The 25576-nt window shown below is 52.7% G+C and overlaps 1 protein-coding gene across 11 annotated transcripts in view; it reads left to right on the top strand.

Moving 5' to 3' along the window:
- Positions 1-25576, top strand: part of BRD9 (bromodomain containing 9) — a 27224-nt gene extending 1648 nt beyond the window's left edge. The window contains exons 3-17 of one of the 11 annotated variants that reach the window (XM_030927088.1): positions 144-276; positions 1840-1900; positions 2322-2466; positions 4323-4433; positions 5077-5189; positions 5647-5709; positions 7708-7840; positions 10077-10152; positions 11447-11623; positions 12932-13064; positions 14586-14697; positions 17280-17318; positions 18250-18352; positions 23642-23809; positions 24673-25576. In XM_030927088.1, the coding sequence (XP_030782948.1) occupies positions 144-276; positions 1840-1900; positions 2322-2466; positions 4323-4433; positions 5077-5189; positions 5647-5709; positions 7708-7840; positions 10077-10152; positions 11447-11623; positions 12932-13064; positions 14586-14697; positions 17280-17318; positions 18250-18352; positions 23642-23809; positions 24673-24773 (1668 nt within the window). In that variant the 3' untranslated portion in view covers positions 24774-25576. Of the gene's footprint in view, positions 1-143; positions 277-1839; positions 1901-2305; positions 2467-4322; positions 4434-5013; positions 5190-5646; positions 5710-7707; positions 7841-10076; positions 10153-11446; positions 11624-12931; positions 13065-14585; positions 14698-17279; positions 17319-18249; positions 18353-23641; positions 23810-24672 lie in introns of all 11 variants that reach the window. The other 10 variants (XM_030927086.1, XM_030927089.1, XM_030927085.1 and 7 more) reach the window with 10 other exon arrangements.

Below are 25576 nucleotides of genomic sequence, written 5' to 3'. Positions count from 1 at the left end.
AGGAGGGAGCCCGGCTTGAGGAGGATCTCGGAGGGGGTTTCCCTGAGCTCTGTCCCTCCCCTGAGAACTGCGAGGGGATTGGGCAGACGTGTCTGGATCCCACCTACTCGTGCCTTTCTCACTCCCTTGACTCTGCCGCCCAGGAGGAGAAGAAGCGGAAGCGAGAGAGGGAGCACTGTGACACGGAGGGAGAGGCTGACGACTTTGATCCTGGGAAGAAGGTGGAGGTGGAGCCGCCCCCAGATCGGCCAGTCCGAGCGTGCCGGACACAGCCAGGCAAGGGTGGACTTTTAGAGACTCCTGGTGTTCACAGCTCGTCGTTGTAAATGAGGGTCGGCACCGTGTCCTCTTGCTTTGGGGAGAAGCATGGGAGGGAGGAGAGCTGGTATTTCCAGGGCCTCATCCCGGGTGTTCTCTGGATCTGAGGTTTCTTCCAGTGTCTCTGAATGTCTAGAGCAAGGCTTGGCCAGTTACCACTGGTGCCGTTAAGGTTTGTTTTTTAACTTATTATTATCTAAGGATGGTTTATATGTTTTTCAAGGGTTCATAAAAAAACAAAAAGGCATATCTGCAGAGACCAATCATATGTGACCCACAAAGCCTAGACTATTTTTTGTCTGGCACTTATGTAAAAAGTTTACCAGCCCTGGATCTGTAAGTTTGGTTTTGTCTGCACTTAGCACCCAAAGAGAACAGCATCAGAAGAGTAGCCCCACATGGGTCAGATTGGTAACAGACATGCATGTTAGTGAAAACGCAGGTAATTCCTCTTGGGAAGAGGGGACCTGGAAGCCCAAATGATGGGTGTGAAGTTGCTAAAAGTGACCATAGGCTGAGACAGAGGAAGCTGAAGGCCTTTGGTAGAATTTCTGTCGTGGGCACCGTCTGCCAAGGATGGCTTTGGGCTGGAATTTTTAGCTGACAAGGACTTGCCCACTCGGTTCTCCTTGTCCCCAGCCTTCCTGTGCACAACTCACAGTGATGAGGCGTTTGTACTTAAGACGAGGGTTATCTCTTCCGGGCACCTGTCAGCATCTAGTGGTTCCTGGATTATTGGGAAACTTAGACAGTTGGCCTTTGGGACATGGAACATCAGGGAGTGAGGAGGCTAGTGCTGCAATCATTCAGGCCATCAGAAACCATCTGAGCCCTGCTGGCTGCACTGAAGGAAAGTTCTGGATAGCTAGTGGTCTTCTGAGCTTCTGTGATCATTTGGCTCTTCAGGCACTTTCTTTTTTTAATTTATTTTTGAAACATGGTCTTGCTGTGTCCCCTAGGCTGGAGTGCAGTGTCGTGATTCACTCCTGGGCTCAGATAACCCTGGGCTCAAGCGATCCTCCCACCTCAGCCTCTTGGGACTACAGGCATGCACTACCACACCAGCCATTTATTTATTTACTTTTTGTTGAATTTTAAGGGACCTCAAGTGAAATAATAATCGGTGAATACAGGATCAATCCTTATGTCCAGAGCCTTTGTTCCGTCCATCATTCCTTGTCTAGAGTAGTAATATGAGCTGAAAGCATTGATAAGTGATCACCACACATTGTTATGAGCTGAAAGCATTGATACGTGATCACCACACATTGTTGATGTAAGGGCTACCAGTTATTATAAGGGGTTTTTATGACTCCTGCTGCGGGGAGGGGGTGCCCTTTCCCACCCAGCTGAGCTTTGTGGGAGCCAAGGCTGAGTTGGGTGTATCTTTATATCCCTAGTTCTTGCTGGAACTTAAGATGCTGTGAGACCCCGTACAGACAGATACTGTGAACTTGGAGCTCTCTAATGAAGGGATACCAAAGTCTTTGTATTCAATTTTTTTTTTCCTTAAATTGTCAGCCGAAAATGAGAGCACACCTATTCAGCAACTCCTGGAACACTTCCTCCGCCAGCTCCAGAGGTAAACCTGGGCGTTTCTGAAGAGCTTGTGTCTGGGGGTGTATGGTGTCATCTTTTCTGAGGCCTTATTCCCCACCCCAGCCCTGTCAGCTGTGAAACAGACCCTGTACCTTCTCTTGGTGATTCCCACTCCACTTCGGGGTGGGCAGGAAGAGCTCATGGACTCGGTAGTGGCTCACACTGAAGTCAGAATAGGGTGAGGGAAGTCAAGGCTAGAGCTGGGATACTGACAGCCGCCAGGATGCTTTGGGGGGAATTTTTATTATATCTGAAATACCTATCACAATAAATTAAAAGAGCCTGGTAATTTTTTTACTTTTAAGAAACAAAATTCGGTCAGTGTATCCAATTTTTGGATTGTAGAAGATTTTATATCATTTAGAAATCTAGATTTTTCCACTTTAAGATGTCTTTGCTTTCAGAAAGGATCCCCATGGATTTTTTGCTTTTCCTGTCACGGATGCAATTGCTCCTGGATATTCAATGATAATAAAACATCCCATGGATTTTGGCACCATGAAAGACAAAATTGTAGCTAATGAATACAAGTCAGTTACGGAATTTAAGGTAAGTTACTTTCATTGCCCGAAGTCCTTGTGGCATAGTTCTGTGTATTTATGTCTCGTGAAGACTTCATTCAACTTAGATCGTTTCTAGTTTTTGAGCTTTCACAGGTGTTTCTGTGTTTGGGTGTTATTTTACAGACACAGCATTAAGGAAATGATTGGTCATAAACATTTTCTTTGTGCTTTGGTCTAGAAAGTAGGCCAGGTGGCCGGGCGCGGTGGCTCAAGCCTGTAATCCCAGCACTTTGGGAGGCTGAGACGGGCGGATCACAAGGTCAGGAGATCGAGACCATCTTGGCTAACACGGTGAAACCCCGTCTCTACTAAAAAAAATACAAAAAACTAGCCGGGTGAGGTGACGGGGCGCCTGTAGTCCCAGCTACTCGGGAGGCTGAGGCAGGAGAATGGTGTAAACCTGGGAGGTGGAGCTTGCAGTGAGCTGAGATCCGGCTACTGCACTCCAGCCTGGGGGACAGAGCGAGACTCCGTCTCAAAAAAAAAAAAAAAGAAAGTAGGCCAGGTTGCACGCTGTTTCTTTTCTAAGTTACTGCACTGGCGTAAATAGTACATGTTGTTTCAAGCAATGAGGTGTCCGGCGTGGCATGGTTTGAGACTAGACGTTTTTAAAAGCATGCTTATTTTTAATTCTTAATTTTGTCTTATACTAATTGAGCAGGTAGTCTTTTTAGCATAGTAAGTTTTTTTGTCTCCTGAGTACTTTGCTCTTAACTCTGTTTCTTGCTACTGGCTATGAGAATTAGCAACTGCGCATTGTTTTTGCAACCCAGGGGAAGAAAGTAAAATAGATGCTTGATAAATTGGCATTAGTGTAGTTTAGAAAGGCATAAGGTTTCTCTCTTAGGTTCCATTCCACTTGGGAAAGCTTGACTTTTCTATTTTTTTTAATTTTACGTTTACTGAAGGGTTTGCTGACTCCTAGAAACACAACAGAACAGACTTAAAGGAGAGGGGGAGAAAAGGAAACTTGATGAGAGGTTCAGGCAGCGCCTGAGGACAGATGCTCAGAGCACTCCATGAGCTAAAGCCCTCGGTATTCCCTGCTCTGGGCCCCAGCCTGGCCATTCCTAGCAACAAAGTGAAAAGGGGAGCAGCACTCACTCCGTGGAGTGTCCGCAGTGGAGTCTTGCGGTGGGCTCCGTGGTCTCAGGCCAGGCCCTGGGGCCGCTGGCTCCAGAACCGGGGTTGCGAAGAGTCCAGATGGCACATTCTCAGTTAGGGTGGCTGGCCTCCAGGGCCATGCTCCGGCCTGACGCTGGTACTCACCTGTGAGAGGCCTGTGCTGAGGAAACTGATTATGATAATAAAATACGGATGTTTCCATAGTTTTACCATAAATTACGAAATAAGGCTCTCCTTTTGCGGGGGCAGAGTCTTTTTCTGATAGTTTGAGGGAACTATTTGGTGACAGAATTTTAAATTCTATTCTATGGAGAAATTCTAGAGATAGAGGATATCACTGTGCCCCACGCTTGCCTTTATGCCTCGACTTTGACTTGAAAGAATCATATTGTTGCTTCCTGTTCCTATTTCTGTTCTGGAGAAATGCAGGAAGCACAGTAAATGCTCCTTTTTCCTCGCATAGCATTTGTATGGGATGCTTAGAAAGAAGTTACAGGCTTGGCCAACTCTTCATTGTAACATTTTTCATGCAAGACTGACGTGCAACTGAGAAAATTTATCTAAGTTCTTAAACATTATTTTTAGAACAGAGAGCCCAGTTGAATTGTTTCCTACTCAATTGTAGCTTTTTCCTTTTGGTTTCTTGACAGTCATCTAGGGCTTTGCTGTTGTCTGTGGCATTTCAAGCTTGGTAAGTCTTTCCTGTTTTCTTTTCAGGCAGATTTCAAACTGATGTGTGATAATGCAATGACATACAATAGGCCAGATACCGTGTACTACAAGTTGGCGAAGAAGATACTTCACGCAGGCTTTAAGATGATGAGCAAAGTAAGAAACTCACTGGCAGCAGCGAGCTACGGAAAGCAGGGGCTCTGCTCCCCGTCGCTTGTGCCCGAGGGGAGCCTCACAGTGAACACATGCTCCATCCACCCGCCACCCTCATGGTGTTGCCCCCTTTGCTTTAGGGTAGACGTCCCCGGCCGCCCTCTCATGACCTAGTTGTAACGTCTCATTTAGGGTTGGTGGAAAGTTCCGCATCTCTTGTTCTTAAGCCTGGGTGTCAGTCTTGCTGGATGGCAGCCAGCATTGCGGGCTTGTTTTGCATGGCTACCTCACTGAATCCAGATGGGACATCCTTGTCTTCCTTGGCCATCCTGAGTGGCTTCCCAGATCTGTGCCGTGAGCCAGGCTGCATGCGTCCCACGTAGGTGAAGGTAAAGAGGAGGCGCGGCACCTGCCGCACTCTGGCAGTGGGTCCAGCCCCTGCAACCACCTCCCGCTGCTCCGCGTGGAAAGTTAGCTCTTAGGCCAGGTGAGGCTGTGACCATCCCCATCCCATCCCATCGTCACGGCACCCTGGCTGTGAGGGAGAGGTAAATCCCTGCTGCTCTGTCCTTTCTGATTCTAGGAGCGGCTGTTAGCTTTGAAGCGCAGCATGTCGTTTATGCAGGACATGGATTTTTCTCAGCAGGCAGCTCTTCTGGGCAATGAAGATACAGCTGTTGAGGAACCTGTCCCTGAAGTTGTACCCGTACAAGTAGAAACTGCCAAGAAATCCAAAAAGCCGAGTAGAGAAGTTATCAGGTAAAGGCTGTGTGGAAACCACGTTTGCTTTTGGCGTTGAGCACCACAACCAGGAAAGCAGGTGCTTTGTGGGGGAGAGTGAGTGAGTGGGAGAACGGATGTCATGTCACTTAGACATCCTTGGAGGAGCTTATTCTGGCAGGAGGAGTGTGGTCAGATGGCCCCTCCCGCCCACCGGCCACGTGCACTCTTACCCAGGTGTGGTACCCTAGCCCGTCGGCTCACCGCTGCCCCCATCTGCTACCGACTGGTGGTCTCTGTCTTCACATGCCGTTTGTTAAGATCATCGGCCGTTCCCTCCCCTGCACACCACTTGCTGGCAGCCAAGGCTGTGCCCTTGTCCCAGACTGTGCCACACAAGCGGGCCCACTTTGGGCAGCCAGCATTGGCAGGGGGCTTCTTTCTTGCCATGGGGCAGATGCCCACCCCAGAACTGCTCGCTTCCATGTCTGTGTAGATGCTGGAGTGGAGCAGGTGCAGCCCCGTGGTCAGGAAGGTGTGGATGCTGCAGGGGAAGCAGGTGAGGACTGCAGGCCGCAGCTCCCTGTAGCTCTGCTGCCTCCCACAGGGAGCAGCTGACTTGGGTGGTCCATCAGGGAACCTTCTTCCTTTTTCTCTAAACTCCAGAGTGGTTTTCATGGGGCCTTTCTGTCTCACAGTGGCTGAGCATTGAGATTGTGTCAAAGTCTGTCACACGTCATTCCTGTAGATGCTCCTCCACCTGCGTGAGGTGGCCGTCTGATAGGACCAAACAAAGCGAGAGTATCGCCAGGGGCCTTAGAGGCACCGAGAGCACTTACCATAGCCTGCAGCGGGCAGAGGCGCCTGGCACAGAGCCTGCTTCGTCACATGTCACTTACTGAATGCAGGCCTCAGGGAGTGCGGGCTCTGGACATCCGCCCTCGTGGCCGTGTGTCTGACAGCGTTGTGGCTTGCCATCTTCCCAGTGTCCTGAGAGGACGGTGGCCTGTTGCCAGCCTGGGACAGATCAGGTTTGAAGGATGGTTTCTACCGAAGCGTACTGCTTTTGTGCCGTCTTGTGGAAAGTCGGGCCGTCTGGAGTTGGTGCTGAATGTCCTTGAGGCAGTTCTGATGGTCACGGCCCTCCATCGTTTGTCTCCTTCTCACAGTGTATGCGGGACTCGCGTGGATTTAACAGGTGGGGCAGCAGCGGTGCTGGGCTCGGTGCTTCTGCTCTGAGCAGCTCCCTCCAACAGTCCAAAGGGAGGGCCGTCTTGACACCAGCCCCTCAGGTCCTGCAGCCTTGGCTGAGGAGACGGAGGGTGCTCTGCAGCCAGAGCATGTTGCCTGGCAACGGCCAACAGTCTCCTAAGGTGGTCTCCCCACGTGCAGTGTGTTTCCCACCCTGCTGCCATGTGAACACTCACTGCGTGGTTGGCTGGTGGCTGTGTCCGACCTCAGCCCCCGACTCGCTTGCGCTGCTGGCCTTCAGGGTTAGGGATTCATGGCCGCCCTCTGCCGCCTCATGGTGGCTGAGCATTGAGGGGGAATTGGAGTTGGTGTCGGCCAGCATGCTCAGCCGTGGTGGGGTCATGTCCTGGCGGACCCGCCCCAGGTTGGGTTTGGGTGTTTCTGGTGCTGTGGCTCCACCCTTGCCTGTGGGATCCAGGCCCTTTAGATGGATCCCCAGCTGTCAGTCTGCAGTCAGCAGAGCGTGCCGAGCTCTGGCACTGACCTTCACCTGGTGTCGCAGAGTGTGCATCAGCAATGGGCTCACGCAGCTGCCTAAGCGGAGCCCTCCCGTGGAGCTCATGGGGCTCTGACTCCTGTGTCGGGTTGCCAGGTTGGCGCTGTAGGTCAGGCAAGGCCAGGGCCGCTCTCATGGGCAGGGCTTGCCCTCGGTCTGCACCTGTCCCTAGGCCATTCAGACCCACACCCAGGCAAGTGCCCATGGTGGAAAGGAGCCTACTTGCTTGCTTCTAGAACCTTCCACACTCCTTGGGTGCTGTAGCCTGCACCCCTCAGCTGTTTGAGAACTGCTTCAGGCAGAACCTGGGGCCACTTGCTGACGTCCTTGTGTGTGCTTTTTGCCACCCAGTGGCCACAGCAGAGGGCTGCTGTCCCCCCAGCCCAGCAGCATCAGACCTCACGCAAGCGGCCCCGCCTGTCCGGCCTTGCTGTGAGCCCTGCGTAGTCACCGGCGCTTTTCCAGTCGCTTTTCTGATGAGGCCTTTAAGGACTAACCAGTGCGCACATCTGTTATTTTGTTGCTTTTTTTGTTAAAGCGACTGCACTTTAACTGAGTTTTCACCACGTTGGAAAACAGGGAGTCTGTCTAGTTGGCTTACGCTTACTCTGTATTTTAATACAAGTGTCTTAATTTGTTACTTGGTTAGGGTGAAAGGGATGCTTTGAGACCTGAAAGGAGATAGGTACGCTCTGCCAGCTCTGTGTCTGAGGGCAGGGTCGTAGAGGCTGGGTTAGGTGCCGACGCGTGGGGCGCAGGTGTGCGGTGGGGATGCTGCCTCCAGGTGACTTGGTTGTCCCCACCTCACAGCTGCATGTTTGAGCCTGAAGGGAACGCCTGCAGCTTGACGGACAGTACCGCAGAGGAGCACGTGCTGGCACTGGTGGAGCACGCAGCTGACGAGGCTCGGGACAGGATCAACCGGTTCCTCCCAGGCGGCAAGGTAGTGCTCTCTGGCCACCGAGAGAGGGTGCTGCGTGGCCCCAGACTCTCTGTGTGCCTCTCCCTCTGGGTTGGTGCTGTGTGATCCAGCACAGCCACCAGGATCCAGAGGTCAGCGTGGGGCCCTGATGGGAGGCCTGGGTCAGACACACACAAGGCTGGTCTCTTCAGTCGGGGTCCGGGTGCCTCTGGCAGGGCCGCCGCTGGTGTTTCACCCATCATGGAGGCCTCATGGTCACTGACCTCATTTCCTGGATGGAGGCCCTGCTGCAGGCTCATCCTTTCTCTTGGAGTGAATGCTGACTTTTATGTCTCTGTCACTGGGTGTTGATGTGAGGCACCACCCTTATTATTCCAGCGGGGACTGGTGTTGGATCCGACAGATGGTCCATGATAGGCCACTGACCCTGTTCCCGTCGCTCCTGCCATGGATGGTCTGTGTAGTGGTGGAGCCCACTCAGCTGACTGCACTCTCCTTTCTGGCAGGAGACGTTCTAGACCCAGTGTCTCCAATGGAAACAGAGCACAGGCTGTCTGCAGTCTCAGGCTTTCTACTAGCCCTGATAAGAGAAGTAGAGCAATGCAGGTGACATTAATCCCGGCAGGTTTTATTTCACTTCTATATCCAACGTTTTGTTTCAACAAGTAGTCTGTAGAAAACATTAACTTAAACTATGGTATTTTTTCATAGTAAGTCTTCAAAATGCACATGGGGTGGGATGTAAAGAATGCTGAAGTGGGGGCATTTCAGAGGTGTCTGCTTCTGTTTGCCTGCGCCTGCTGGGAAGTTGCAGTAGTCTGCGTGGCTCATTTGCTGGGAGATTGTGGTCTGCGTGGCTCGCGTGTTTGGGGGGTTGTGGTCTGCGTGGCTCGCATGTTGGGAGGTTGTGGTATGCGTGGCTCACATGTTGGGAGGTTGTGGTCTGCGTGGCTCGTGTGTTGGGAGGTTGCGGTCTGCGTGGGTCGTGTGTTGGGAGGTTGCAGTCTGCGTGGGTCGTGTGTTGGGAGGTTGCGGTCTGCGTGGGTCGTGTGTTGGGAGGTTGTGGTCTGCGTGGCTTGTGTGTTGGGAGGTTGTGGTTTGCGTGGCACGTGCGTTGAAAAGTTGCTGTGGTCTGCGTGGGTTGTGTTGGGAAGTTATGGTTTGTGTGGCTCATGTTGGGAAGTTGTTTGCATGGCTTGCCTGTTGGAGATTGTGGTCTACGTGGCTTGCACTGTAGTTCTTTTGGACAGCCTTGTTCTGCACTCTGTGCTTCAGCCTTGGAATTGCCACATTCTCCAAGGAGCCCTGGTTTCTTTACTAGAGAGCCTTGTTTAGAAGCCAAGACGTGGGTGCTGGGTGAAGCCCTCTCTGCAGATAGAGCTGGGAAATGCCTGTGCACGTGTCTGCACCACATATGTGAACACCGTGCAGACGGATTCTGTTGGCACCTGTGTTTACATGTGTTGAAAACTGTTTTTACAGTGAAACTTCCAGTTCCATCCTGCTCCATGGGTCCACCCCACTTCTTCCCTTTCAGTTTTGTATCTGCACCGTGAGGACCTGACTCCCTAATCTGTGTATCAAATCCGTGTCCCATTGTACCTGATCTTCCACCTCTTCCCCAGGGCCCTGGCCACCCTGTGGGCTCTGATACTTTGCCTGGGTCGGCGGTGGGAAGCTGCCCCCACACAAACATCTGGCTCCTTTCAGGCCAGGTGGCTGCCCTGCCCACAGCATGGACATGGCCCTTGCCCTGGAGCCCAGCCAGCCCCTGCATGGCAGCCGTCTTCCCCCTTGACCCCCATGTCTGCACACACCAGTGCCTCCTCTGCCTGGATCCTCCTGATGGCCTGTACACAGAACTGGGGTGTGGGTGGCAGGTTTTTAAATGAAAACCAGTACCGCACATGCTTGAGAGCCAGAGCTGCCCGCCGTCAGGGCAGTGCCATGCTGACCTGCCTACCATTCCCTTTGTCAAGGCTCCTAAGCAGTTTTAAATGCTTGTGGGTGAAGGTTTTGTTTCAGCTGTACCCCCTTTAGCAGGGCCATGGGGAGCCTAAGAGTTCTCCTCATGCCTGTGTTGACTCTGCTGTTGCCGGTGAGTCAAATTCCAGGGAATACCGTGAGGGGCCCTCTGGCGTTTGTTCTTGGACACACTTGATTTTACCCCCATTAAGCCCTGCTTGCTGGCCTTCGTTTCATTTGTGCTGCGCTGCCCCTCCTGAGGGACAGACACTCAGGCAGTGCTTCCTTCCAGATGGGCTATCTGAAGAGGAACGGGGACGGGAGCCTGCTCTACAGCGTGGTCAACACGGCCGAGCCGGACGCTGATGGTGGGTGCCCACTCGGGGCTGGCTTTCTGCTATCTGTACACTGTTTTTCGGGCCTCCATTCATGTTCTGTGATGAAAAGCCGAGCCATTGGCCAGGGGGCAGCATGAGAAGCTGCCCGGCTTCCCGTCCCTGCGCACACCCCGACGTGACACGTGCTCTGAGTGGAGGCGTGGACGGCCGTCTCGCAGGGCCGGGGTGCTGGTCAGACCTCGGTCAGGGCTCCTTGGGAGCAGGGGGACTCGAGCCATGTTCCTGAGAAGCTGCCCGGCTTCCCGTCCCTGCGCATACCCCGACGTGACACGTGCTCCGAGTGGAGGCGTGAATGGCCGTCTCGCAGGGCTGGGGTGCTGGTCAGACCTCGGTCAGGGCTCCTTGGGAGCAGGGGGCCTCGAGCCACGTTCCTGAAAAGCTGCCGAGAGGCCTTTAAGGCCGAACCTCAGTAGCATCAGGAAGGGTTCACATCCGGAGCTTTGTCTTCAGCAAAGACCAGAGTGCTGGCCCACCTTGCTCCTTGAATCTGGAAAGCAGTCTTAGAAAAAAAAGAGCTGTTAGATGATTATGTCCAGGATAGCATTGAAGGATGGCGCGCACTAGGCCTGTCCAGCCCGTCGGGGCGCTTTCTTGGCCTGGAAGTAATGAAGAGGCTTGTCCTTTGAATAAAGTGTGACACACTTGAGTTTGAAACGCACACGCAGGCTCACACGAGGAACACGCAGCCTGGCAAGGGTTGCCTTTAGATTTTCCGCTTCCCTCACTCACACCCGCATGCCTGCTGGTGGTCTTTCACCCAGCTCCAACATGCCAGTGTGGTTTTCTCCAGTGTGTGAAGAATATAAACTGGTTGATGTATTTAATCTCCAGCTTATTTTCATAAAGAGGATAGACTGTTGATCCATATTTAGTGTAAGAGAGTGTTGAGACCGACGTACCGGTTGGGAACTGAGGAACTCCTGCTCTGATGCCATGAGTGGTGTGTGGATGGTGACTTGAGCGTGGCAGACGTGCTGTCAGATTCGTGCTCTCTGGCTGCACCCGCCACCGTTTCGCTGTTAGAGCACATAGGACAAGATTTCTTCTTGGAGTTGTTGAGTGATCATTTGAAAATGTTCTCAAAGTATTGCTGATGTGGTGGCCTAAGATGCGATATTTTTTATTGTGTTGACTTTGGGGTGATAAAGAAATGAAATTGAAATGCAGTTAGTTTTGAGAATGGTAGTTGGCTTTTGCAAATTCATTTTCAGGTGATCATTCTAAAATCCCTCCACTCCCACCAATCAAATCCACTGTGATGTAGAAGAAAGGGCTCGTGGCACTGCACGGGGCACCGCGTTGGGGTCACGCCTGCCGCTCACGGCCCGCCATGTCCGTGTTGCAGAGGAGGAGACCCACCCGGTGGACTTGAGCTCGCTCTCCAGTAAGCTGCTCCCAGGCTTCACCACGCTGGGCTTCAAAGACGAGAGAAGAAACAAAGGTAAATCCGTAGTCCTGTCCCAGGAGCCGGCTGGAGCAGGGTTTAGGGGAGTGATGGCAAATGCTGCTGATTCCTGCCTCAGGGTTTCCTCACTTGCCTGGATTCCTATTTTCACATGGGTAGGATTGAGATCAGTTACAGTGACAGGAATAAAACTTGTGTTGGATGATTTGCTGGGGACACACACAGCGGGCACCTTGGTTGCGTCGCTGGACTTCACCTTGGTCAGTGCTGTGCCGTCCTTGTGTTTCTGTCCCTGTCACGTTTACTGAACATCCTTTCGGGAATCAGAATGTGTGGCCCCTGGGCCTTGGGTCTGGCCTGTGTGTTCTCCTCTCCGTCTGCACGGCTGTCTCCTGGCTGTGCTGCTGCTGGGACCTCCCGGACGGCCCCACCCTCCACTTCTCCGCCTCTGCTGGGTCCCTTCTGTGCAGACAGCTGCGTGGACACTGTTCCTGCCGGCCCTTTCTCCTTCAGCCACTCACACCATCTGCTAATGGGACAGCTCCCTCTTCCCTCCAAACCATGGCCTTGGCCCAAGAGCTTCCTTCTTTCTGGAATGTTCTTTCCTCCAGCTCCAGGTGTTGGAATTTTGCCTGGTCTGGGTCTCCTGTTAAAGGACCCCCTCCACAGGGAAGGATCCTCTTGCCTTGACCACTTGCCTTCATCAGCCCCCGCTCCCTTCTTCCTTTTGGGGCCGTTATGGTTGTTGATACTTTTTTCGTTGTGTTTGACACACTCCTCGTTCTCATCCTCTAACACAGTTCTCAACCGCAGCACTTTTGTCCCTGGGGACGTTTGGCAGTGTCTGGAGACGTGTTGACGGCCCCAGTGGGGTGGGGCTGCTGCGGCATCTGCTGGGGAGACGCCAGGGGTGCTGCTTCACGCCCTACGGGACTCCGCACAGCACACCCGGCCCGCGTCCCCCGCAGCGAGAGCTGGCCCTGGGCCGGCGTGCTCCCTGCGGTGTGTGTTGGTTGGGATCCTCCACACTGATGGACGGTGCCCTCTGCCCATGTCTCCACGCAGCTCTTTTACTTGTGGAGCTCACCCCTTTGCAGAGAGCTCATTTCCCTGCGGTCTTTGGCCTGCAGAAGTGAAACGAGGGGTGGTGAATTATACCCCTGCTGGTTACACGTGGAAAACTTACACTCAGGAGCGAGAATTTTGTGGAGAGCAAGTGAGGCGTGACTGGGATGCTGACTGCCAGCCAGGCGGTCCCTCAGCCCCTGGAGAAGTGGGATGGGGCATGCATACCAAGTCCTTCCAGTGAGTCCAGTGATGCTGTCTTTCTCCTCTACCTCCCAGTCACCTTTCTCTCCAGTGCCACTACTGCGCTTTCGATGCAGAATAATTCAGTATTTGGTGACTTGAAGTCGGACGAGATGGAGCTGCTGTATTCAGCCTACGGAGATGAGACAGGCGTGCAGTGTGCGCTAAGGCAAGTGTCGGCCCCGGGGAGCCCTTGGCTGCTGTGCGGCTTGAGCTGCATCCTGGTGTAGGACCCAGAGTCCCTCATGTGTGCAGGTGGGGAGAGAGCCATCCCGCAGCCTTCCACATGGCAGCTCAGGTCTTCCTGTTGCTTTCAGTCACCCACCCAGGTCTGCCACAGGCCAGTCCTGAAATTTGGGTAACTCAGAATTGCAAGAAGGCGGTGATCAGGGCGTAGCTTGTGAAGGGGTTGGGGGTGTGTTCAGCACACTGGATGGTGTTGAATTGTGCTTCTTAAGTGGCTGTGCCAGCCCAGGCTGTAGTGACAAAGCGCCACAGACTGGGGTCTTAGTCCTGGGGGCTGCTGTCTGCCATGAAGATGTGGGCAGGGCTGGTTCCTCCCAAGCCCTCTCTCCTGAGCCTGCAGGTGCCGTCTTCTCCCTGTGCCTTCCCAGAGCCGTCCTGTGTCCTCAGCTCTCCTGGAGACCCGACTGTTGTGCAAGGACCCCGGTCATATTGGATCAGGGCCACCCTAATGGCCTCATGTCACTGCAGTTACCTCTGAAGGCCATAAAGGCCCCAGCCTCAAGTATAGTCACATTTGGAGGCACTGGGGTCAGGATTTCAACTTACACACTTTGAGCAGGAGACATAGTTCAGGCCGTGGCAGACTAAAGTATAATACAAAAATCACAAATGTAGTAGCAGCATCTTCTAGGGCCTGGTGTGGGGCTGCGTGGTCCCTCGCCAGCCTCGGTGCACAGACACCCAGATCCTCTGCCCCCGAGCGCTTCTCCTGTGCACACTACGCGTGCTGAGCTTGGCCTGGCCTGGGCTGTGGGTGTTTTAACAAAGATGTGGAGTCTCCTTGTTGCCTCCTGTGACCGTGGTTCAGCTTCTGACCAGCAGCCATCCCTGTTCCTCTCTGCGAAGGTCTTTGGAGTCTGGGGAGCCCTGCTGAGGCCCTTGCTCGTTGCTTTGATTCTAAGACTACGCATTTTTGTTCCTGGCCTACTTTTTAAATTGTGTTATATTTTACTTTTTAAGCTGTTCCATTTATATGGCCAAGAGTCAGGATGATACTAAAAGGAGAACCTTGGAAGTCTCGGCCCACCCCTGCCCCATGCGCCCCTTCCTCCCTGGCAGACGCTGCCCGCCACTGTGCTTCCGTCCGCACCCACTTGTGTATTTAAACGCATAACTAGTGGAAAGATAGGAGTGTCCTTTTACAAATAATAGCACAGCATGCGTGTTTCTAGGCTGTGTGCGTGTGTATTCATGCTGTTCTCCCCCTCCCCCCCAGAGATCTTTTTAACCTTTTTGGATCATGGAGCACTTTGAAAATCTAATGAAAACTATCAGCCACTCCCCCAAAAATACCTGCCCTGGGAGGGTCACAAGGGACTGTCTGAGGAGCTGCACTGGCACGGCAGGCTTCTGTGATCAGGGCCGCTGCGAGGGCCAGGCAGCAAGGGCTTGGCGTGGAGCACACAGCCTGCCTTTCAGCATGCTTCTCCTGCGGCCCCTCTAGCCTGCAGGAGTTTGTGAAGGATGCTGGGAGCTACAGCAAGAAAGTGGTGGATGACCTCCTGGACCAGATCACAGGCGGAGACCACTCCAGGACGCTCTTCCAGCTGAAGCAGGTGGGCTGCACTCGCATTGGGGAGGGGCAGGTGCCCTTGGGGTACTGCTGGTGGGAAGAGCCTGCGGCCTGACCAGGCTGTCAGGGATGAGGAGCTGTCGCAGGGACTCTGCTGCCGGCTCCTTGTCAGGATCTGCGCGCTGCTCTGCACGGGCGGGCGTCCCCCAGAGACCGTGACTGTGTGCTCACCACTCCCAGCGCACTTTGTAACTCTATTTCCATCTTCATCTCTCATCTCTGTCACTTCCCTTCATCTTGAAGAATTTAAAAGAATACTTCATGTAGTTCAGGCTTACTGACAGTGAACCCTCAGCACTGGCTTCTCTGAGAGTCTTAATTTCACCTTCATTTTCCCTGGTTATGGAATTCATTTAGATGATCTTTTTTTCCTGTCTACTATAAAATACATTTGACTTGCATCTTTGCTATAAAAAAGCATCTGAAGTCATTCTCATCTTTGTTTTCCACATGTGATGTGTCTTTTTGGCAAACTGCAGCCCATAGGCCAGATCTGACCTGCAGTCTGCTTTTGTACAGGCCACAAACCAAGAATGTCTTTTACATCTTTAAAAGGTTGTTTAAAGAAAAGAAAAGAAGATGCTGCAGGCAGCGTGCGCCTCGCAGAGCCTTCGCTGCTCACTCCTGGGCCCTCGGCAGGACGGGGTGCTGGCTGGTGCTCTAGGAGCTTTTAAACCTTTATCAGTGATTTTCAGCATTGTATTTTCCAGGTGCCTGGGTGGGCTTTTCTTTGTGTTCTACTTAGCATTTGTTGTTTCTTGGATCTGTCTGTATTTTTCATCATATTTGGAGGATTTTTAGCCATTACTCAAATGTCATTTTCCACCACTGCCTCTTCCTCCTCCTGCTGGACTGTGCCACGCTGAGGACAGCTCGTGTTATCTCACATGGCCCGGACACTGCTGCTGCACCAGGCAGGTGCAGATTAGTTTCTGATACCGTGGGCTAAGTTCACTGACCTGTTCTCTGGCCACACCTGAACCTGTTACCCCAGTTCAGTTTTCAGTGATGATGCTGCCCCTCGCTGCTCACCGCTGGGGCTCTGTTTGCTGCTTTTGTGTATCTTCTGTCATGTTATGTGTATGTTTTCCCTTACATCCTCGAGCCGTGTTCATCATATTAATTGCAGATGCTTTTGAAGTCCTCAGTCACTGACTCTGTCACCTCTGCCGTTTCCGGTTCTGTTTCTGTTTGCCACTTTGCTGCACTTGGAGCTGTGGGCCTTTGTGCACGCACCTGGTGGACAGTCCAGACCCTCGCTGTCTGATAAAAACGCGCTGTTCATATAGCCGATGGGAAATTGGAATGTGGCCAGTCTGAATTTAGATGTGACGTGTGAGCTACAAACTAGATCTTAAAAAACTAATACAAAAAAATACGTAAAAACATGAGTAACGATTTCTTATGGCCTACATGTTGGAATAAACACATTTTCAATAAATTTCTCTACGTAAAACGCGTTAGTTAATTGAATGTTAAGAGTAATTTTAATGTGGCAGCTATAATTTTAAGAGCTGGGTACAGTGGCGTGCACCTGTGATCAGCTCCTCAGGAGGCTGAGGTGGGAGGATCACTTGAGGCCGGTAGGTGGAGGCACCTCTGCACTCTAGGCAATAGAGCAAGACCCTGTCTCAGAAAAAAAGATTTAAAAAAGCATTCAGAATGAGGTGTGTGCTCACGTTATGTCTGCTGGGCAAGGCTGATCTGGGTTCTTGCCCTCTTCCAGAGAATATTGAGGATCATTTTGGCAGTTGTTACTTGTGGATGGCCTGATCATGCTGGGCTTGTCTGAGGTGGGTCCAGGGCAGCCTTATTCTAGGGTTCGTGTGGCCGTCATACTAAGGAGTGGCCCTTTGGAGAGCTCTTGGGCCCTGACTTTTCAGCTTAGTCTCTGCTGTGAGTGGAGTTCGGATGAGTCTCTGTCCTGCGCAGGCTCTGAGAACGTTTGGCTCGTGGCTCCTGAGGAGTGGGCAGTCCCTTGACCGCACGGTTTTATCTGTGCTTGTTACAGGTGAACTGGGGTCCACATGCCGGGTGCAGGAAACCCAGACACCCACGCCGAGGTTTTGTTGTGGTAGAAAGGAGACGTATATTTGCAGGGCGCCAAGCAAGGAGGGCCAGGAAGCTTTGGGTAAATCCACTGCTGCAGGACACGAGCTAGTCTCAGGCACCTGGCCATATTCCAGGTGGAACCCACCAGGCCCTTTTTACCCTAAGCTGCCCATAGCTTCTAGGCACATCTTTTTTCTTTTGTTTGAAGCCACCTGAGGCTGCTGAAACAGCGTCGGCGTCCTCTCTCTCAGTCCTCTCCATCTCACCCCGTGGAGTGCTCTCCCCGGCACACGGTCCTGGCGCTGAGGAGTGGGCTGGCCATGGTTGGGTCAGTGGCTGGTGATGAAGAAGCTTTGCAGGACCCCCAGCCTGAATCCATGACGATGGTGTGACTGGGGAGCAGAATTGGCAGAAGTGCACCAGCTGTTTTTACGTGTGTGTAATGTCAGTGAATTGTCCATTTCTATACACTCACTCTGGAAAAACTAGTTTCTCTCCTCATTTACTTTGCAGAGAAGAAATGTTCCCATGAAACCTCCAGATGAAGCCAAGGTGAGTTTTTGAACATGGAAGCCCAAGCCTAATGTTAGGATTGTTGTAGGGAAAGTTGTGTCCAGCCTTTGAGGTGGGAAGGACTGTATGTATCATGGCCTTTAGAAACGGATTCCGTTTCTGATCAGTAAGATCAAGTGTTTCTCCTGCTCTTTTCATGATTTGAGGTGAGTGGTGTGAAGCTGCAGTACGTTCTTCCAAATTCAGAAATGGTAGTTTCAGAGCGTTTGGCCCTGCTGGGTGCTGTCCTCATGGGACACTCTTGCAAGGGGTGGGCAGGATGGGCCTGCTCGGGACCTGCTTGGTGAGTAGCAGGTGTTGTCCCAAGCACAGTGGGCTCTGGGGCCAGTTTTAGTGGGGCAGTGCTGTGAGCCCAGGCTGCTGCACCTACTGACTGGCAGGCGTGTGTCTCTGGGAGTCAGCGGGCGTGGGCTTTGGTCTGAGGTCCCTGGAAACCTGGAGAGACCCCTTAACATCTGTCCGAGGGCAGAGGCCGGGCTGCAGGGAGCTGATGAGAGAGTGTGCGTTAGCGTGGCTGTAAGTCTAGCCCTGAGGACACGCCTTGCTGGGAAGGGAAAGGGAACGTGGTGTGCTCTGTGAAGCGCCTGAAAAATAGTGCCTTAAATTCCGTATGTCTTCCCGTTGCATAATGTCTCTCCCCAATTTCTTGAGCCCCAGAAAGTTAGCAAAGGATTATTGGTTTGCATTGTTGGTCTGAGTAGGTTTTCCTTTGATGTGGATTTGCGTCATGAGCTCAATCCTGACAGTCCCTTGAACAGCAGCCGCAGTGAACAGGGTTGTTCTTGTCACTTACTGAGGGGTGGATTCACGTTTAGCAAATAATTAGAGTGATTTCAGTAGCAAGTATTAAGTAACATTTCTTTTTTCGTTTGATGTTTCATTTGCACCTGATGCGTGTCTGTCCCCACAGGTTGGGGACGCCCTAGGAGACAGCAGCGGCTCTGTTCTGGATTTCATGTCGATGAAGTCGTATCCCGACGTCTCTGTGGATATCTCCATGCTCAGCTCTCTGGGTGAGTTGTAGCAGGGGCTTTCCCACGGGACCTGGTGAACGTGTGAGAGAGGAGGAAAGCACTTGGCCTCCACCTCTTCTCCCTTCCTGACTAGAAAGGGATGCAAGGAAACTCTTTTGTTACAGTATTTGGTCTTTGTCACAGGTTTTTGGCCCATAGCTCCTAAAACCCTTGGAATCTCCTGAGTGTTAAGTGTCTTTTTTAAGCTAATGAGTAGTGTTGCAGCCCCTGGGTAACCTCAGGATGGGGTCTGGCCGATCCCCAGTGGCTGTGGATTTCATCAGTGTTGCCTACCGCCTCCGTGAAATCCCAAAAGCTGGGGTTCCCTTGGGAGCCTCCTCATTGCCGGACGCCTGGAGGCCCTGGGAAGAAGGCAGCCCCTTCCCACGGGTTCCCCTTTGCATTGCTCCCACCTGGGGCTGATCCATATCCTGGGTGACACCCCGCATAATAAATGGGTAAATGTAAGCCGAGTGTTTCGACAGAAGAGTCAAATTCTGCAGAGTATTTAGAGAGATTATTTCTGAGTGAAATATGAAGACTGTGGCTGTGACATGGTCCCAGGAGGTCCCAAGAGCATTTGCCCAGGAGGCCTGGTCTGCAGCTTGTTTTGATGAGTTTTAGGGAGACAGAGGACATCGGTCAGTGCATGTCAGGTGTTACATTGGTTCGTTTTGGAAAGGCGGGACAACTTGAAGTGAGGAACTTCGGGTCATCGGTGGATTCAGAGACTTCCTGATTGGTGTTTGGCTGAAAGGGTTAAGCTCTGAAGAGCTGAAGTCAGAAAGAAATGTGCGTGCTTAAGATAAGGGTTTGTAGAAGCCAAGGTTCTTGTCACATAGATGAAGCCTTCAGGTAGCAGGCTTCAAAAAGAATAGAGTAGGCCGGGCGCGGTGGCTCAAGCCTGTAATCCCAGCACTTTGGGAGGCCGAGACGGGCGGATCACGAGGTCAGGAGATCGAGACCATCCTGGCTAACACGGTGAAACCCCGTCTCTACTAAAAAATACAAAAAAACTAGCCGGGCGAGGTGGTGGGCACCTGTAGTCCCAGCTACTCTGGAGGCTGAGGCAGGAGAATGGCGTAAACCCGGGAGGCGGAGCTTGCAGTGAGCTGAGATCCGGCCACTGCACTCCAGCCCGGGCGACAGAGTGAGACTCCGTCTCAAAAAAAAAAAAACAAACAAACAAGAATAGAGTAGATGGCAAACGTCACTTATCAGGCCCTGAAAGATACCGGATTCTTAGTTAAATCTCTCCTGGGTCAGGAAGAGACTTGGAAGGGGGGAGGAGATTCTCTACAGAATGTAGATTTTCCCCATAAGAGACAGCTTTGCAGGGCCATTTCAAACTATGTCAAAGACATATATTTTGAGATAAAATACTCAATTTCTTTCAAGGCCTGCCGTCTATCACGTGATGCTGTACTGGAGTTGGATTGGAATTTGGTGTCTTATTACCACAGAGTCTGCTTTGTCAGCCTTAAGATTTCTGTTTTAATGTTAATGCTGGGCCAGTTGTGCCTGAATTCCAAAAGGGGGGATAATGAGGCAAGTCCAATCCCGCTTCACATCATGGCCTGAACTCATGTTCCAGGTTGACTTTGGAGTGCCCGTAGCCAAGAGTGGGAGTCCGTTCAGTCCGTGGGGCTTAGCATTTTATTTTTCATTTACAGATGTTTCCTTGACTTCTGTGAGTCACTCTAGCAAATTCATAGAACTCAAGTAAGGACTTGTGGCAACGCCACAAGTAAGGACTTGGTAGCTGGTTAGTTGGAAGCACAGACCACAGCCTGGGGCTTTCAGTTGGCATCAGCCGGTGGGGCAGTCCTGGAGACTGAGCCCTCACCTGGGAGGCTGCCTGTGCAGCGCCTCCCAGCTGTTCTGACCTCCAGCGGCATTTGTGGAGCCTGGATCCATGGGTCCCACTGGTTCCCATGGTGACATTCCACCTGTCTCCACTGGCTCTGTTCAGGCACTTATGGCCATGATTTAGTATAGGGAGTGGGCGCCAACGGCAGCAGAGGAGGGACAAGAGTGTGGGTGACATCCAAGGGAATCCAGTGTGAGGCCAAGATCCACTCCCAGCAGAGGCACATGGGACGTGCTTAATTCCCAGGAGTGAGCTGTGAGAACACGTGTGAAATGCCCACCAGGGAAGCTCATCAGAGACTTGGTGCCCAGGGTCACTGGGGTCTGGTCATAGGGCACCCCCTTGCCAGGCAGGTACCAAAATCCAGACCCCGGAGGGAAGGTGAGCTTTAGCATAAACCGCTCTGTTCCTGTCGTTGGAGCTGTGAACAATCCCTAGCACGGGATTGTCACCCCAGACGCCAGCCGTGACTGGCCTCGCCTTCCAGGGGACCCTGGCCCCAGGCTGCTGTGACAACACCTTTCTGCACAGTGGCTGTTTTTCTCAGCGCTTCTGAGATTTTGACCTTATTACTACTTTTCAGCAGCTTGGTGCTGATGTGCTGTGGTGTGTTAGTCTGTCCTCACACTGTTGTAAAGAACCACCTGAGACTGGTCATTGGTGGAGGAAAGAGGTTTAATTGACTCACAGTTCCTCAGGCTGGCTGGGAGGCCTCGCTGAGAGACATCAGGAAACTTACAGTCATGGCAGAAGATGAAGGAGAAGCATGCGTGTCTTCACATGGCAGAGCAGGAGAGAGTGCAAAGGGGGAAGTGCTTTTAAACAACCAGATCTCATGAGAAGTCACTCACTGTCATGAGAACGGAGAACAGCAAGGGGGAAATCCATCCCCATGATCCTTCCACCAGGACCCTCCCCTAACATTGGGAATTACAATTCAACATGAGATGTGGGCGGGAATACAGAGCCAAACTATATCATTCTGCCCCTGACTCTTCTCAAATCTCTTGTCCTTCTGACATTGCAAAACACAATCATGCCTTCCCAACGGTGCCCCAAAGTCTTAACTCATTCCAGCATTAACTCAGAAGTCCAGAGTCCAAAGTCTTTTCAGACATAAGGCAAGTTCCTTCTGCCTGTGAGCCTGTAAAATCAAAAACAAGTGAGTTAATTCCAAGATACAAATCGAGTACAGGCATTGGGTAAATAGACCCATCCCCAGAGGGAGAAATCAGCTAAAACAAAGGGGCTGCAGGCTGCAAATCTGAAACCCAGCAGGGCAGTCATTACATCTGGAGGCCCCCAAATAATCTTTGATTCCTTGTCTCACATCCAGGCCACACTGATGCAAGGGATGGGCTCCCACGGCCGTGGGCAGCCCTGCCTTTGTGACTCTGTAGGGTACAGCCCCTGTGGCTCTTTTCCCAGACTGGTGTTGAGTGCTTGTAGCTGTTCCAGATGATATGGTGCAGGCTGTCAGATGTACCATTCTGGGGTCTGGGGGACGGTTGCACTTTTGTCACAGCTGCACTGGGCAGTGCCCCAATGGGGACTCTGTGTGGGGTGAGGCCTCCAACCTCACATTTCTCCCCTGCACTGCCCTAGCAGAGGTTCTCCGTGAAGGCCCTGCCCCTGCAGCAGACTTCTGCCCGGACACCGTGGCTTTTCCATACATCCTCTGAAATCTAGGTGGAGGTTCCCAAACCTCACCTCTTGCCTTCTGCCTTCCCACAGACCCAACACCTCGTGGAAGCTCCCAAGGCTTGGGGCTTGCACTCTCTGAAGCATTGGCCCAAGCTGTACCTTGGTCCCTTTAGCCATGGCTGGAACACAGAGCACCATGGCACCATGTCCCAATGCTTCACAGAGTATTGGGGCCCTGGGCCTGGCCACGAAACCTTCTTTCCCTCGTAGACTATCAGGCCTGCCTGAGCAGTAACTGCACAGAGGTCTTTGAAATGTCTCTGAGGTATTTTCTCCATTGTCTTGACTATTAACATTTGACTCGTCTTTAGTTATGTAATGTCTGCAGCCTTCTTGAATTCCTCCCCAGAAAATGATTTTTTCTTTTCTACCACATGGCTGGGCTGCAAATTTTCCAAGCTTTGACACTCTGCTTCCCTTTTAAATGTCAGTTCCAGTTTCAGGTCATTTTTTTGTTGATGCAAGCGAGCATAGGCTTTTAGAAGCAGCCAGGTCACCTCTTGAACGCTTTAGTGCTTAGAAATTTCTTCCACCAGGTGCCCCAAATCATCTCTCTCAAGTTCAAAGCTCCACAGATTTCTAAAGCAGGGCCACAATGTTGTCAGTCTCTGCTAAAGCATAGCAAGAATGACCTTTGCCCCCATTCCCATTGAGTTCCTCATCTCCATCTGAGACCACCTCAGCCTGGAATTCACTGTCCATGTCACTATCAGCATTTGAATCACAGCCATTCAGCAAGTCTCTGGGAAGTTCCAAACTTCCCTCATTTTCCTGTCTTTAAGCTCTCCAAACTGTTCTAGCCTCTGCCCATTACCCGGTTCTACAGAGCATGTCTGTAGTCACCGTTCTTAAACTTTGTCTGCTGATTCCCTGATCTCAGCTTTGAGTCTCCCCTGGTTTGGGGCTGTGTTTTCCTGCCCCTTTGTGTGCGTGGGAATCGTTTATTGGATACCAGGTGGAGTTTGTAGTTGGCGCCGTCGGGTGATGGGTCTGCTTACACACCTTTGAGGCCTGGCAGCCTTTGTTCAGAGTTTGAGAAGTGGCTTAGACTCTGTGGGACCTTCCCCAGACATTGTCAGGGTAAGCCCAGAGCCACCCCGGGGGAGGGTGAAGCTGGTCCCCTGTCCGGCTGCGCCTTTCCCAGGGCTTGACTGGAGGCCCTGGCTGGTGGGGCTCAGGTGACCACAGACCTGTGTGCAGGCTCTTGGCATGTCTGGTGCACGGTCCAGGCGTGGGCTGGGAGCTCGTCCTTTCCACGTGTCAGTTGGACGTTCTGGGTCCCTCATGGCCTGGAACCTGCTCCACAGTGATCTGGGCGGGTACCAGGATCTGCAGGCCTCTCGCACCCTCCATCCAGCTGTCTGGCCTTTGTGTGTTGAGGACAGGAGCCCACGCCAGGCCCATCCTGGGTTGTGGCCACATCCCTCCACAGTGTCTGTGCGTGACATGACTTGGTCTGTGCGGTGCTGGGTCTTGTCTGATGCTTTGCTGGAGCAAAGGACCCTGGGTGTCTGCCTTCCCTTCACTCACTGCTAAGGGCAATGTCTGTCCTCCAGGCCTGTCCACCTGTCTGCCGTGAGCTCGTCCACTCGGCTTCCAGAGCAATTATTGTCCTTAGCGGAGAGGTCAGATCTGGACGGGCCGTGCACTCCTGGCCTTAGGGTGGATGGGCCGGCTGAGCTTAGCCGACGTCGGGTCTTGTCCTGTTTACACAGGGAAGGTGAAGAAGGAGCTGGACCCCGACGACAGCCACTTGAACTTGGATGAAACAGCCAAGCTCCTGCAGGACTTGCACGAGGCACAGGCAGAGCGCGGCGGCTCTCGGCCGTCGTCCAACCTCAGCTCCCTGTCCAACACCTCCGAGAGGGACCAGCACCACCTGGGTGAGACGCCCCCACCCACGCCACATCCCCAGAGACCCCAGCACGGTCAATGTGACGTCTAGACAAGGTAGTGGGCAGCATTTCGTTGTGGAAAGGCTGGAGGCTGCAGAGGCAGCTGTGCTGTTGTGGAGGTCGGTTTCCACAGCGTTACAGTGGAGCGTCCCGGCCTCAGGTACAGAGCCGGAGCAGGAGCTGGGATGCTGGCCTGGCTGCACGCTGGATTACAGGCTTTCTGCCAGATTCCGTCCCCAGTTGTGTCCACCCCTGTGTCCTCTGTGGACCCTGGTTCCAGTGTTTCTGCTGGAGAGAGAGCATGGCTTCCTTGGCCGTGTGTCCTGTAGGGGTTTTGGTGGTGGGGTGGTGGGGGGTTGTTCTCACGTGTAAACACTGAATCACTCCATGGACAGAGTGAATCTTGACAGTTTTTCAGCTGCAGAGGTTTAGCTACAACCACCTGGAAAAAGACCAGTATTTCGATCCCATTAACCTTACGGTCAGGGTGTTAACTAAACAGTGCATGGAGCAAGCTCTGGAGGGCTGTGGGTCAAAGTCTGAGGCCCCTGATATCCCAGTGTGACTTTGAGGAACTGCCCTGGGGTCTGGGCTGTGTCTGAGGGACTCCTGGCCGAGGAGCTTTCTCTCCTTCAGGAGCAGCATCCGTGCTGTGTGCCAGGTCAGGGCCGACCCCTCGCTCCAGGGTCTCCACACACAGCCCTCCCTGGCAGGGAGTGAGAGGTGCCTCTGTGTCCTGGGAGTCCCTGAGCCCTGGCAGTGGGTCATGAAGCAGACATTGGGCTCCAGGAGCCCCACGTGTGCTGCGGGTCTGTCCTGTGTGTTGAAGTCCTGTGTTCTGAAAATTGCAGGAAGCCCTTCTCGCCTGAGTGTCGGGGAGCAGCCAGATGTCACCCACGACCCCTATGAGTTTCTTCAGTCTCCAGAGCCTGCGGCCTCCACCAAGACCTAACTCTAGACCACCTTCAGCTCTTTTGTTTCATTTTTTTTAGTTTTATTTTGCATGTGTAGAGTTTTTGTTATCAGACAAGGACTTTGATCTTCCCCCTTTGGCATGCGGGAAGCAACCCCAGGGAGGTAATGAATTGTCTGTGGTATCGCGTCAGTGAGAGAGTCTCTGTGCACAGCCCCGTGAACCCGGGGGAGTGGAGTCATACACAGAGGCCGTGTGGCCATCGTGTCAGCGAGAGAGTCTCTGTGCACAGCCCGGTGAACCCGGGGGAGTGGAGTCATACACAGAGGCCGTGTGGCCATCGTGTCAGCGAGAGTCTCTGTGCACAGCCCGGTGAGCCCAGGGGAGTGGAGTCATACACAGAGGCCGTGTGGCCATCGTGTCAGTGAGAGAGTCTCTGTGCACAGCCCGGTGAACCCGGGGGAGTGGAGTCATGCGTGAAGGGCGTATGGCCGGGCCCCAGAACTGCGTGCCATCTGTGTCCGAATATCACGTGTGGCTCCAGCCCTTGTTTCTGCAGTTTAGACTCCTCTGTCTGCCCCACTGTCCTGGGGTCACTCTTGGGAGGCACAGGTGTGGGTGTGTCTGGCCTCCTTCTGTGTCCTGCGTGTTCCTCTCGTAGTTTGTATTTCCCAGGTGGGCCATGGTAGGGGCCTCGCAGGGGCCAGTGGGGAGCGCAGGGCCAGGCTGGGGTGAGGAGAGGTCCCCCGTTTTCTGTTCATTTGATGAGCCTGAGAAAGGAGTGCTTCTGCCTGCCTGTTACAGTGGAGCGTTCCGTGTCCATAAAACGTTTTCTAACTGGA

This window comes from Rhinopithecus roxellana, chromosome 3 (genome assembly GCF_007565055.1).
Source record: "Rhinopithecus roxellana isolate Shanxi Qingling chromosome 3, ASM756505v1, whole genome shotgun sequence".
NCBI classification, from domain to species: domain Eukaryota; kingdom Metazoa; phylum Chordata; class Mammalia; order Primates; family Cercopithecidae; genus Rhinopithecus; species Rhinopithecus roxellana.
The sequence above is the reverse complement of the archived record's forward strand: the minus strand, read 5'-3'. Positions and strand labels throughout refer to the sequence as shown.